This window comes from Lithobates pipiens, unplaced genomic scaffold (assembly GCF_037356315.1).
Source record: "Lithobates pipiens isolate NorthernLeopardFrog02 unplaced genomic scaffold, aLitPip1_a1.2 Scaffold_18, whole genome shotgun sequence".
Classification (NCBI taxonomy): Eukaryota; Metazoa; Chordata; class Amphibia; order Anura; family Ranidae; genus Lithobates; species Lithobates pipiens.
Genome location: NW_027507758.1, coordinates 459,416,177 through 459,431,364, shown reverse-complemented (window position 1 = coordinate 459,431,364; position 15,188 = coordinate 459,416,177). Strand labels below are relative to the sequence as shown.

At 41.5% G+C, this 15,188-nt stretch overlaps 1 protein-coding gene across 1 annotated transcript in view; it reads right to left on the bottom strand.

The window, feature by feature from the left end:
* The window catches only part of LOC143988578 (carboxypeptidase B-like), a 63,358-nt gene that overhangs the window by 23,153 nt on the left and 25,017 nt on the right, over positions 1-15,188 (bottom strand). Inside the window, exons 3-5 of the mRNA XM_077488253.1 lie at positions 9,990-10,114; positions 197-293; positions 13-114 (exon numbers count right to left, since the gene is read on the bottom strand). Of these exons, the coding sequence (XP_077344379.1) occupies positions 13-114; positions 197-293; positions 9,990-10,114 (324 nt within the window). The remainder of the gene's footprint in view (positions 1-12; positions 115-196; positions 294-9,989; positions 10,115-15,188) is intronic.

The window sequence follows — 15,188 nt, the reverse complement described above, 5'->3', positions numbered from 1 at the left end:
CAGTAAAATTACCTTAAGTAAATAAAGAGGACGTCCCTCATATGAGGTTCCAATCTCAGAGCGTGAAACCAGAGATGGGTTCTGAGCAGCGATGTTAGCAGACCAGGCATTGATCTTTGGGATACACATATTTTTTATTCAGTATGAATATTTACATAAAGTACATTGCTTAGAGAGCTACAGTAAACATACGTACAGTATCAAGATTATTGTACTTTTCATAGCTGTGTACTACACGAATGTTGCTATCACGCTGCTTGTCCAGTGCAACCTGCAGGTCATCGATTAGAATTCTGAAGAAAAATCAGATGATCATGTTATACATTTTAGAAAAGGGTAGCTGTAGAAATCAGATGGTTAGTTAGGCCGCGTACACACGGGCGGACTGTTCGCCCAACCTTGTCCGCTGAACAGTGTTTCAGCGGACAGTCCGCTCGTGTGTGGGCTTTCAGTGGACAGTTTCAGCGGACAGTTTGACGGACAAAGTCTTTCGGAAATTCCGAAAAACTGTCCGCTGAAACTGTGTTTGAGCGAACAGTCCGCCCGTGTGTAGGCTACTTTCGAAATGAGCAAACTGTTCCCGCTCGGAGGAAAGTCTGCTCATTTCGAGCGCGTGTGAAGGTAGGCGGGGCCCGCGACGGAGACGTCGCGGGCTCCGCCGCCTGGAATGGGCTTAAAGGGGAACCCCAACGCCGAAAAAAAAATCGGCGTGGGGGTTCCCCCAAAGTCCACAACAGACCCTTGTCCGAGCACGCTACCCGGCCGGCCAGGAAAGGGGGGCGAGCGAGCGCGCCCCCCCTCCTGAGCCGTACCAGGCCGCGTGCCCTCAACATGGGGGGTGCCTTGGGGAAGGGGGGGCCGCGCGGCCCCCCCACCCCAAAGCACCTTGTCCCCATGTTGATGAGGACAAGGGCCTCTTCCCGACAACCCTGGCCGTTGGTTGTCGGGGTCTGCGGGCGGGGGGCTTATCGCAATCCGGGAGCCCCCTTTAAGAAGGGGGCCCCCGGATACCGGCCCCCCACCCTATGTGAATGAGTATGGGGTACAATGTACCCCTACCCATTCACCTGTGAAATAAAGTACAAAAAAAAACACAACACAGAGAAAAAATATTTTATTGCACAGCTCCGGGGGTCTTCCGTCTTCGGGGGTCTTCTCGCCGGACTCATCCGCTATCTTCGTGTAGCTCTTTTACTAGCGGAGGAGCCCGGCTTTCTTCCTCCCCGCCGCCGGCCTCTTCTCCCGACTTCGGGGGTCTTGTCCCCCTCTTCGGTTCTTCTGCCGGTGACATATACCATGTGACACCGCCCCATTGTCACTATATAAGTGACCGCACAGCGCGGCTCTGGCATTCCGGCCGGAGAGAGCGACGTGTCAACATCTCCTGGGGAAGAAGAAGAAGAACAAGAAGAAGAAGAAGAATGGAAGGCGGCGACGGCGACAGCGACAGCGGCGACAGAAGACCGGGCCACCGCCTGTAAAAGAGCTACAAGAAGGCGCGGTGGCCCGGCAGAAGAACCGAAGGCGGCGACAGAAGAACGGAAGGCAGCGGCGACAGAAGACCGGGCCACCGCCTGCAAAAGAGCTACAAGAAGGCGCGGTGGCCCGGCAGAAGAACCGAAGAGGGGGACAAGACCCCCGAAGTCGGGAGAAGAGGCCGGCGGCAGGGAGGAAGAAAGCCGGGCTCCTCCGCTAGTAAAAGAGCTACACGAAGATAGCGGAGGAGTCCGGCGAGAAGACCCCCGAAGACGGAAGACCCCCGGAGCTGTGCAATAAAATATTTTTTCTCTGTGTTGTGTTTTTTTTGTACTTTATTTCACAGGTGAATGGGTAGGGGTACATTGTACCCCATACTCATTCACATAGGGTGGGGGGCCGGTATCCGGGGGCCCCCTTCTTAAAGGGGGCTCCCGGATTCCGATAAGCCCCCCGCCCGCAGACCCCGACAACCAACGGCCAGGGTTGTCGGGAAGAGGCCCTTGTCCTCATCAACATGGGGACAAGGTGCTTTGGGGTGGGGGGGCCGCGCGGCCCCCCCTTCCCCAAGGCACCCCCCATGTTGAGGGCACGCGGCCTGGTACGGCTCAGGAGGGGGGGCGCGCTCGCCCCCCTTTCCTGGCCGGCCGGGTAGCGTGCTCGGACAAGGGTCTGTTGTGGACTTTGGGGGGACCCCACGCCGATTTTTTTCGGCGTTGGGGTTCCCCTTTAAGTCCATTCCAGGCGGCGGAGCCCGCGACGTCTCCTTCGCGGGCCCCGCCTACCTGTACACGCGCTCGAAATGGGCGGATTTGCCTCCGCCTTACGTGGGCGAGTCCGTTCATTTCAAAAGTTGAGCGAACTGTTTGGCAAACAGTTCGCTGAAACAGTCCGCTCAAAAAGTGCCGTGTGTGGCCATGTCCGTCCATGCTAATTTTGAGCGGACTGTTTGCCGAAACTGTTTGACAAACAAAGTTGGGCGAACAGTCCGCCCGTGTGTACGCGGCCTTAGTTGTCTGATTTTTTATTTTTTTTTGCTCCATTATTTCATTTATAGTGGTCTAATCATCGACTATACCCTGCCTATGTATGAATAATTTCATGATTTTAGTCCTAGTGCTTTTTTAAACCAACCTTTGCCTCAGCACTGCAGTGGCTGAGATGGAATCCCTAATAATTTAAAATTACAGTACTGTCCCAAATACTCTGTGATAAAAAATGTGATTAGTGACAAATTGATATATAAAAACAGCTGCAACTTTTCTGCAAGATACGCACATCAATCAACAATTTCCAATGTCAAGTCGCACTATAAAGTGAGTATGTGCTGTGAAATAAAATACTTCAACCTTTCTAAACTAATTATTATAAATAAAATTAATCAAATTGCACATTGTAAACAGTACACTCAATTTGCTAGTAGATCTCCACTTTGAATAACAACAGACAATGCACCCAGGAATGGTGATGAGAGAAAAAGATCTGCCTTCCACCTCCACACACACTGTCGCTTACCAACTCCTATTGATCTCTTTTTAAAGGAGATAACAAGCGCTTGTGGTTTAATACCCAGCCTGGGCCTTTTATTGCATACAGCAAAGCATCCCAGCATCTTCACAGGAGTTGTAACTCTTAAAGGCATGTTTGTATGCTGGATGTCTCCCATTAAAAAGTAATAAAAGCTTCCATAGCGTAAAAACCATTGGATGTTTATTTAATTAAAAATAGAAAGTATTGCACTTACATTGATAAAAAGCATCACATGCAATATAAGAACAGCGAGCTGCTCGCCTATCTATTGCAAGCCTTGGTTTCGGGACTTGCATGTATTGCGGTGATGTCAGCATGTCTATGCAAGTGTTTCCTTTCTTTGTTCCAGATCGCCGTGACCACTAAACAGTAGTCTCAACAAGCTCAGGAAAAAACTTTTTTCAGCGTTTTTTGTCATACATCTTTGATGTTTTCCTTGACCTTCTTTAAATCCCGATTGCACACCATTATCTCCCCAATTAGGTCTTGTGCACTTGCACTGGTGAAATGAGTTTCTTTTTCCACAACATTCACATCACCTAAAATTAAAAAACACACCATGTATTATAAATATGCAGGCATACATCTATTACCTGAAGTTGTGGTCTCAGACACCGACCTGTTGTGGTCACTATTTCTACCACTTCACCCACCACTTCCTGAACCTCTCCTTCCACATCTTCTTCATGGTGTGTGGGGATTTCCCCTTCTTCAGGAATAGTGGTGTCCTCATATGTCCCAATTCTTTTCTCCCCTATGTGAATACAAAAAAGGTATACTTAGCACACAGATATTTGAGGCAAGAAACAGGAATATGAAACATTGCTTGGAAGTCTCATACAATTGTCTGTTTTGGCAGAGTTTGAAGCTTAAGACATGATTTTTTTTCCCTTTCTTTAAGCTGGAACACTTACTTTTTTTTGTAAAGTTTCACACATGGAGAGACCCCTAGTATCCACTGGAGCACCTGTGTGTCCCACACTAGTGCTCCTGTGTCCAGATGTGTAAACAGCTGCTGAGTGTCCTCTTCTTACACTGAATCAAGTTTGCATTTCATTATAGTTACAAACCCATCCAGACAACAATGTACTAAACTTCTTTTAATACAAATATGCCTGAACAAATGTAGTTAACCTGCATCTGCCAAAAACATCATATTAGTAGGCAAAAAAACAATGTTTACTACGAATGATTACTGTGCCCATGAACCTGAAACTTGCCATTTTAAACTGTACAACAGTAAAGAAAAGCACATGGAGCAGCATGCAAATAATAATAATAATAGGAACACACGACAAATACTTTTTAGAAGCACTTTCCTGATCCTTCTATACTGATCATACTGCCTCAATTTCAGGTCTGACCAGCATTTCCTCAATTGCTCCTTGGATCGTCGTACTCCAAAGTTCCTGTGCAGACTTCTCACAACTTTAGTCATGATCTTGGCCTTTCTCACATTTGGGTTGCTGTACAGTGCATACATCCCATCATAGTCAGCCCTCTTCAAGATGTCCACCATCTCCACAAAGGACATATTTTAGGCCTTATATCTCCTATGGGATTGGGACGTTTCTGGCTCCGGGCTTTCCTCGTCATTGCTGCTGTTATTACGTAGCTGCTGTCTCTCAGCCATGTGCTCTTCCATTGCGCCAAAAGAGAAGGGGCGGGGAAAATACTAGAAAGAAAGTCAGGGATGGAGATTCACGCATGAGCAGTGTATATAAAGCATAACACGCGTGCATCATACGTACTATCTGTGAGTGCAGGAAGGAGTTGCATAAGCGCTGATCGTGGTAACAAAGGTACAATTTTAACTTGAGGCATCAGTGGTTAGTGGCCTATACTGCTTATAGATTGAGACCTATATTGGGACAAGATTAGGAGAGTTTAGCCTGACAATAGGGTTTGTCTTGTGTTGTGTCTTGCAGATAAAATGGATAAATTCAATGACCATGACTTCCTCCCCAACTTCATTGATAAGTACAGGGAGCTGCCCTGTCTGTGGCAATAGAAACACCATTTTTATAATAACAAAATAAAGAGGTATTTGAAGTGCAAAATTGGTGGCCTGAGGAGCACATATAATCGGGAGCGCAAAAAGGTCCAGGATTCCATAAAATCAGAAGCAGCAGATGACATTTATGTCCCCAGGCTGTGGTACTATGACAGACTGCGGTTTTTGTCAGACCAGAGTGAACCCAGGTAATCACTCTCAACCCTTCCTTCCACTCTTCCTTCCACCTCAGTTGAGGCTTCCGATGTACAACCTGGGCCTTCCACCCAGGAAGAAGATGTGGAGGAGCCCAGCTTGAGCCAGGTATAGCATTGTTCAACATATTTCTTGTCAAAAAATTTAATGATGTTAACTAGATGCTATTATTGATCACTAATTTCTGATTTAACAAAGTGGTTTACATATCAATAGACAGTAGTAGCCACAAATGATTGGGACAAGAATGAAAAATGCTGGGGTCAGAATGATAGTCTTTTCTCTTTGTGAACATTCAATTTGCAACAGTCATGAGTTCAACATTGTGTGTGATTGATGACCAAAAAACTAAGACTATGTCCCATTTCATAAACAGGAAATTCTCAACCAGCCGGAGGCCGTGGAAAGTAGCAGCCAGGAGGTGGCGGAAGAAAATTGGTAGCCAGGAGGTGGCTGGGCCCAGTATCCTGACCGAACTGCAGGTTCCTCCCCTCCGCCTTCCAACAAAAAAGGGCCAGGAAGGGCAGGAACGTGAAGGAGTCAGCAGTTGCTTTGATTAGGCAGGCTACACAGAACCTCAGAAACACCCCCAGTGTTCAAGAGGCCTTTGGCTGTATGACGGTCAGTAAGATGCAAGAAATGGAGGAGAGCTAATGTCTCCTTTGTGAGGAGGTCATATTTCAGGCCCTGAATAAGGGGGTGAGGGGCCAACTCACCAATAAAAGTCATGTATGTGAGTTGGACCATACTCCTCCTCCACGTCCTGCAACAACTCCAACAAAACAGCCACAGCCTGGAAAGAAGTGTGGAAGGAAGTCAAGAGATTGATGGCTTGGGTTCGGTCTGGTCTGGCAAAAGATGTAGGTTGTTGCAAGACCACAGCTTCTGGACATATATGTCATCTGCTGCTGCTCCCGATCTCTTGGAGTTCTGGACCAGATTGTGCTCCCTATTAAATGGACTCCTCAAGCTACCAATTTTGCCTGTCAAATAGTTGATGTCTGCCCTGGGGTACAAAAATTTGCCAGTTTCAAAATTTTATCCAGCGTTGCCTTCCTCTTTAGTTTGTTATGATCCCTAATAAATTTCTATTTTTTTTTGACAAATACTTGGCACTATGTGTTTTACTTCAAAGGGACAGTTTGTTTGTGAGTAGGCAGGTACATTTCAAAAATACAATGTCAAATTAACAAGGGACACCAACACCAACCAACCTCTTTGAGGTTAAAAAATACAAGACAATAATGGTGTTGTGGTAACTTGACAAACAAAGCGACAAAAAATATTATGGAGATCACTATAAAAAAAACAAAAAAAAAATAAGAAGATCTTGATTAAAAAAAAAGTAGTAATAATAATAAACATTATTCTGGAGATCTGGCGAAAAAAAAAAAGATTATTCAGGAGATCACGAGAAATAATAAAGAAATCAGTTTGTCAGAACTCTGTGTGAATATCAGCAGCAAAACAACTTAATTATTCTAGCATTATAAAGATTGAAAGATTTAAAAATTTTCAGCGTGATGAATGTGCTATCTCCATTATGAACGTTAGTTTTACAAGACCGATCACTTCCGTCTCGTACTTGATTCAGAGCATGTGCGGAATTTTGTGCCTCAAACTTGTGTACACACACTCGGAATTTCCGCCAAGAAAGTTTTTAGTCGGAAAATTTGAGAGCTTGCTCTCCAACATTTGTTGCTGGAAATTCCAATAGGAAAAGTCCGATGGAGCATACACACGGTCGGACTTTCTGACAACAAACTCACATCGAACATTTGTTGTCAGAAATTCTGACCGTGTGTACGTGACATAAGAGTTACAACTCCTGTGAAGGTGCTGGGATCTTGGCTATATGCAATAAAAGGCCAGCCTGGGTATTAAGCCACAAGTGCTTGTGATCTCCTTTAAAAAGAGATCAATAGGAGTCTGTAAGTGGCAGTGTGTGTGGAAGTGGAAGGCAGATCTTTTTCTCTCATCACCATTCCTGGGTGCATTGTGTGTTATTCACAGTGGAGATCTACTAGCAATTTGAGTGGACTGTTTACAATGTGCAATTTGATTAATTTTATTTATAATAATTACTTTAGAAAGGTTGAAGTATTTTATTTCACAGCACATACTCACTTTATAGCGCGACTTGACATTGGAAATTGTTGAGAGATGGAATCCTTGGCTGTTTATGGTCCAGCTCAATGTAGCTAAATCAGCTTCTGGGCTTCTGATCATGCTACAGACGCTAAAAGTGCACTGCAGCATGGTATAACAACAACGAGTCTGCATGAGAAAATGCATTAGCCCCCGCTTAAACTGGTGCAACTTGTCAAACAATTTGACAGTTCCAAATGTCATGACATTGTTGGCAATGGAACTGTTCAAACCGGGGCAACACCGACTTTGCCATACTGCACCGGTTTGAAAAAGGTTCCTGCACTATTTTTTGTGTGTCAGGTGTGACTTGCATAGACATCTGTGCATGAAGTTGCACAGATGTCAGACAAATCGCACCTGAAATCGCACTGACCTGCAGCTTTGAAATTGTGACTAGTGAAGTAGCACAATTTCAAAGTTTAATTCAGTGTGAATGGAGGCTTAAAGCGGGATTCCGCTGCGTTTTTTTTTTTTTACCTGTGTCACTGGTGGGCGATTCCTACGGTGTCTTTGCAGTCACGATCCGCGTCTTTTTAACCCCCGGCGTGACGATTTCATTGCTAAGGAAAACTTTTAAAAAGCAGTCCGGCGGTTTCCATTTTCACTGTGGGCATTTGAAGCCCACAGGCATTTACTTCCTGGATGCGATGACGCTGAGCTCCCAGCATCCACCGCTCCATCTCGCGCATGCTCATTGAGTGTCCTCTTGCCTCTTGTGCTATAGTGGTAATGGCAGATAGAGCTGCCTGCCCACTTTCAAAATGGCAATTTCGGACATGCCCTTGTCACGTGACCGGCGTCCTCCTTCCGAAATCTCATGAGATTTCGGCATGACTGTGTCCCCCACGGATTCCTGGGAAATAGCTAAAAAAGTTCCCAGGGACCATTGCGAAGCCGATAAACACGCCTACTCCCACGGGAGGAGAGCCCCGAAGTCGGCATAAACATTAAAAATAAAAGGTAAATACTGCATATTATTTTATTTCAATGGTCATAACTGCATCTATGTTCCAAAGCCATTTGAATAAGATGAACTTGCAATTTTCTGTACAAAACCGCTTTAATGTATATCTGATGTCACTGAGTGTGCAATAAACTCTTAAGGTCATCTTAGAAGAGACTCTTAGATCAATATTTTACATAATCTGAAAAAATAAAATAAAAGTGTATGTCAAGTCAAAACTTTTAATTTTCTTTTTGGGCAGAGAAAAAATTAGGAACCCTGTTTTTTCTCCTTTCTGGGTCTCCATTAGAACAATTTCCCTTCACTAACTATAACAGTGGCAATGATTAAAAGGAAGTAAAATAGAATCTCCAACAGCACAACACAATGAAGAGAAAATCTTTTACTTAGCATATAGGAAAGGCTAGAACCCCTGACCGTTTTTTTTATGTATGTGTGTGTTGCTTTTGCATATTTTTCTTCATTTCCCTTTTGGTGAAACCTTTGTCACCGGGAGAAAAAGATATACATTTCTCTCGCTGATACTCTTTCTATCCCCTTCTAACCAAAACCAACCAAAAATGTTTGGCCAGAGTTACACTTAATAAACACATTAATATTAAAGTGGATGTAAACCCACTCCCATCCTTTCTAAACTAGTGCCATAGTGGTTATCTATAAGGGTATACATGCCTCCTACATGTATCCTTATCTGTCAAATGTCTCCCCTCTGTCTCTAACTGCAAATTCTGTGGGTGGGTCTGTTGTCCGGAGCTCCGAGGGTGGAGTCGTGATGTCAGTAGACTCCCCGCCCACCTCTACACTCCCCTTGTCAACATGCATTTTCTCCTGTGTAGTTCTTACACTGAACTTCTGCTTTGATCTCTAACATCCAGTCAAAACCCAGAAAAGTCACCACATGACTTCAGCCTGCCCAATCATGCTGAGGTGTGAAGCAGCCAATCCTGTGAGAGTTGGAGAAGAAAGGAGGAGGGGTTCTGAAGTATACAGAATGCCTCTCTCAGACTCCTGCATGAGATATATAAATCACCTGTCAGTCGCAGCAAGGGGGAAGAACGGACTCCTATTTCTCTGTATGTCAGTTTTTATCTCACTGAAAAAAGATAAGAGGACTGCTCAGAGCTGGATTAACTGTTTGTGGCAAGACTGGGCACAGATGACATTAAATCCTATACTGTACAAGGTGCAAGCCTTAATTTTTTTTGGGGTGTACATCCACTTTAAAGAAAACAAAATCCCATATTACAGCAGGCATTTCAGATGTTGTAAAACGCCTTTTATTCTTACTGCATAAGTGTCAGTCATTCGTGCAAGCATGTTCAGTGTAATTCAGCATAGTACAAACCTGTATAAATGGTACCATTGCACATCTACATTCTGCATGATTTACATTCCCCCAATTAAAAAAAAGAATTTACACAAAAAACTTTTTGCATTGTGGTGCACTGTTGAAAGGGTAAACTCCAACTTAGAGCATTACAACTCAACTTCATTATCTATAAATTACACATTTGTGGCATCCTTATAGAAAATATTGTAATTTAGTTTTTTTGTATCTGAAAGATAACAAGGCCATTGACCATCTCTATCTAATTTCCATACAGCATATTGTTTTCTCCAGATCCATAGGCTGCCATATAACTTTAAAGTTCAACTTACTTATAGGACATTCCACTCTGCTCAAGCATGGCCTGAACATCATAGACAAAATGGCTCTCAGCACGGAAGTCAACACTTCTGCCTGGTTCTACAAGATCCACGGAGTCAGGAACCCAAAAGTCAAGCTGTTATGTACAATTAAAATAATAATTAGTAAGTAAAGATTAATAAAGATTAATAATAAGTAAAGATTGCTAATTTCATAAAAAGTATTATAAAAATACATTGATTACTGAATTAATGAAATAGAGAACAAAGTAATTTTGGTATAAACAAGATGAGGCTTGTTTATTAATCTGAACCTGCTATTGTTAAATGTAAGGGCAGGCTGCCATAAAACCCCCACGTTTGCATTACATTTTTTTAAGGCTTCTACTAGTATGAGCTCATTTATACTTCAGAAAATGTCCAACACAGACAATCTCTGCCACATGCTGCAGTTATAGTCCTCAAAAAGCAATATTTTAAACATAATTTGTCTGTTTTATTCAGGTTATTAAATCCTTTAAATAAATATAATTATCCAGACCTAGCTTTGTTAAGTGAGTTTAGTTTTGGATTGGGAAGGAAAGGTTGTAACAAAGGTAGGGAACCTTGGAACTCCAGCTGCTGTGGAACAGCAAATCTCATGAGACATTGCAAGACTGACAGCCACAGACATGACTCCCAGCGGCAGAGCCATGATGGTATTTGTAGTTTCATCACAGCCAGGGTGCTGAAATTGCCTTTCCTTGTGTTAGAATGTATTTTAGGTTTATTTTTCTCTGTGTCTACATTGGGAGGTTTTACCCTCTCTACCCCCTCTACTTCTATAATGAGACTTCCTTAATGTAAATTAAGCAGTGACTTAGCTCATTCATAAAAAGAAAACAATGTAGTGGTAGGAAGATGAATGTATGAAGGTGTTAGATGGAGTGAAAAAAATGGTGTGGTCACTAGAAAAATAGCAGAACGAATATTATGCCAAGTAGTGGATAGGAATGTTTCATAATATGCATGTAATGTACTGAATATGTTATTTTGAAACGTGACCACTGGCCAATTCTAATCCTAAGATATAACTTTATATTTCTTTAGCCAAAACAGATGTTGTACACAATGCAGGGGCAATTTTGGCATGTCCCTTAGGCCTCACTCACACCATGTGCAGAGACATGAGTTTTTCTGCATGTGTTCTGCAAGGGCACAAAAAACTATTTTCCTCTATATGCCCTGTTCACACCATAACACTGATATAATGTGTGGATTTTTAGTGCGCAGGAATCTGCAACATCTATGCAGTTTTCCGCGTAGAAAAAAAAACTGACGTGATATCAACATTGTGGTGAGAACAGGGCACTTAGAGAACAGTTGTTTTCTTTGTGTCCTTGCAGAGATGTAAATAATAAATATGCGCATCTCTGCACAAGATTTGAACAAGCTTATGGAAGTTAAAACTGTGTGTTTTTTTCCATCAGTTTTTATGTACGTATTGTGTGATAGAGGCCTTATTGATGTTAATCTCCTAACTGCAATACAAGGGACTCCTTTCTGTTTCATATTTGCTCTGTAAATGTTAAAGATCTGTTCCATATAAAGCATTCATCTTTGGTTTTACTTTTATTTTTTCCAACAATGTAATTTTTACAGAGTTTCATTAAAGACAATCATGTACAAATACTAAGTGATAAAAAGACAAGGGATCAATCTCTTGTGAAAATATAGGCAATAAACCCTATGGATAGGGAAATAGTACAGCTCGACTTAACTAAAATGAGAACATTGTCCTAAGGAAAAATGGGGAAGGTTATAACAATAACCAGAACATTGAATAGTAAACATATGTCAACAGCCATTGGTTTATATCAGTTACAGTCTAGCAAGTAGGGTATAGGTACTTCCATGCCTTATCAAACTTTGTTAGATCATTGGCCCTAATAGCAAGCATTCTTTCATATGTGTAGTGAAGGTTGATTATAGCCATGAGTTCTGATATGTTGGGTGTTAGATTCTTACGGCACATTTTGATGATTAGTAGACATGTGCACACTGAAATATGGAATTCTGGAATTTTGTTTTCGTCTGAAAAATACATTTATTTAGTTACTCCTGAAATTCGTTTTTATTTATTTTGTTTCGTTAAAAAATGCATTCGTCCGAAAATCCAAAATAACTAAGGTCGAATCTGTCATTGAAGGCTTATGGTGTCTGTCGAATGTTCTAAGAAGATTCAACAGAGCAGCTAAACTGTACGATGCCGGAATCATACATTTCTGATCGAATATTCTGCCCTACAAGCTATGGTAGAATTGTAATGCTGTATAACACTAGTTATAATTATATTTATTAATTATTATTACTAGTCAACCAACATTAGAATTCTTCTATAGCCTATGGGCAGAGCATTTGACCATAAATATTCGTTCGCTCTGACTGTTTCGTCAAATATTCATGTTGAATCTTTTCTATGTCAAATAATCTTGGACTAATAGTGTTAGGTTAGGCACATTCAACCTTTTTTGCTATTGTCTCTATTATGCCAAATCTTTTGTCTCTATGTCAAATCTTTTGTCTCTATGTCAAATCTTTTCTCTTTATGTAGATTCATCTTGGACTCATAGAGCTAAGGTTAGGCACATTCGACCACAGGTTCAATGGACACAGATCGCTATTATTCGCGTCATGTCAAATCTCCTATCTATATCAAACTGTTGTCGAAGCGAAAACGAAAATAAACCATTTGTTTAAGTCGGATCTTTCGGTTTTCAGATTCTGCGCGTTCGTTATCGTTTGTTAAAATTATAACGAAAATACCCGAAATTTGGAAAAAAATGCATTCGGATGAAGCAATTGCACATGTCTAGTGATTAGTGAATTTGGTCTTAATAATACCTGAAGTACAACATTATGGTTTAAAGTGGGAAAGTTTTCAAACTTATCAAAAATTTACTAACACTAAACTCTGGTTAAAAAGTATGAAAAATATCTATTCTTAAAGTGATTGTAAAGTTAGAATGTTTTTTATCTTAATGCATGGCCGCACCTACCCTCCCCTAACACCAAACTTATAATACCTATTTAAATAAAACACAAACTACTTTTTGGCAAAGATTGGCCGCTGCACGTTTATTGGTGTATTCAGATCAATAAATAATAATAATAACAATATTCTTGATAATTGTATTAATTCATAAAATCCATAAATTTCAACAATAAATTTAAAACAGCTCAGTCTTAAAGGACTTGAGCATACATAATATTTTAAAACCAAAGTCCCCACACACCAGGTTTGAAATTTCAAACTCGGCCTATCCCACAACAATGGCCAATTTAATGTAATTTTGCAATCCTATTTTAAAGATGTATAATCCTATTTCTGACAGATAAACACCATCTGATCTATATACACCATTGAAACCACCCTCTAACTCTTTATGTCTATATGAAAAGCCTCCAAGGGATGGCATAACTTTCTCCATATATCTGTTCAAACGTTTCCTAATCATCTCAAAATTCCTTGACTTAATGAAGCCAAATTAGACTAGGAACTAACTCTTCAAATATAATTCTGGTATTCGGGAATGCTAACTTTAATCTATGTAAATCCCATCTCATCATAAATATGAGATCCAGAGTTCTTATTTTACCAACATCGTTTCCCCCTAGGTGGACAATTAACACATCAGGAGCTGGCCATAACTCAATCAACCTGGAAAGATAGAAAAACAAATGAGACCATTGTAGAACTCTAATTCCTTTCCATAATATTTGACATTTTTCTGGATCAATAGACAAATTGGATGAATAGCAATGCTTCTTGGCTCTTTTATTGGCCAAGTAAACAAAAGAATGTCCCAGGATCCAAACATATCTTCTATTGCCTGGAATTAAAGAAAAAGATCAGGTCTGACATAAATCTGGAAACATTGAGACTCCCATCTACCCAACCTTTTGATAATTGAATCATCCAATCCCATCCTAGCATCCTCTGTAGCTGCCCTGATCCTGAAACAATGAAATGTAAACTTAAAATGATTTAATTTCAACTTTTTCATGCACGCCTTCAATATGAAATTAAACGGATACTGAATCATAGGGGACCCATCCGCGTATATCAAAAAATTACCCTCCCTTAATTGCCTGATTTCTAGATAATCTACCACAGCTCTAATTGGACATATCCCCCCACCCCCACATTTGCTTAGAGATACCCAACTCATTTACCTAACCTATCTGTCTTGGAAACCGGGATGAACAATCTTATCCCTGCTGCATAGACAATCACATGCCTCTTCATCAAACCTGAAACTCCCTCTTTGTTTTGGTAACAGTTCTGATATTCTGAGAGCACCAAAGAAAGCCAGAACAAACACAATGTTAAATAGCACAGCCTCAAAACTTGATGAACACACTGACTGTCTTGTGACACACAACTTTTTTTAATAACTGAATTGAAATAGGTCTCATATCATCTGGAAAGGAATGACTCTTCTTGTATCCTTTAAGCCGGTGATTGGCTTTTTCTGACAGCGTGAGGAGAAAAAAAATGATTACCAAGCTTTTTGTTTACACACATGATCAGCTGTCATTGGCTGACAGCTGAACACATGTTATGGGGCCGGGATCAGCCCCTTACTTGGATCGGCGATCACCCAAGTCTCTATGACTCAGTGATCACAGCATGTGCCACACATGAGGAGCGCGCAAAGGGGAGGGCGCCCTATGACGGCCTCCCTGAAATTCAGGTGCGTGCTGTAGCCGTCATTCGGCTATAGCGCAGACGTCAAGTGGTTAAACTACAAAGAAACATCTGAATATCTGTTTAGGAAGGAGAATCAAATTGTATCTCAAGTTCGCTAGCAAAGTTGAACCACCTGTGCCATGCGGCTGAATACTCAAATCATGTACTTTCTGCCACAGAATGTAAGAACTTCTAAATCAGGCTCCACAGATGTTCCGGACATTTGTAACCTTCCTTGTCTGCATTTGGCATGAGTTGACAAAATCTGTATACCTGAGATTGAGACAATTCGTCCGCAATTTGATTCTCCTGGCACAATTTGATTTTCCTTCCCTCCTTGTCTGGCTTTAAGCTAAATATAAAATTTAAGACATAGAAAAACAAGGTATCTTAGCAATTTGATCACCGAATGGATTTAGCTGACGAACAATTCACTGCATATATTACTCCTTTATTGTCTGAGTTAATTAAGATTCTTT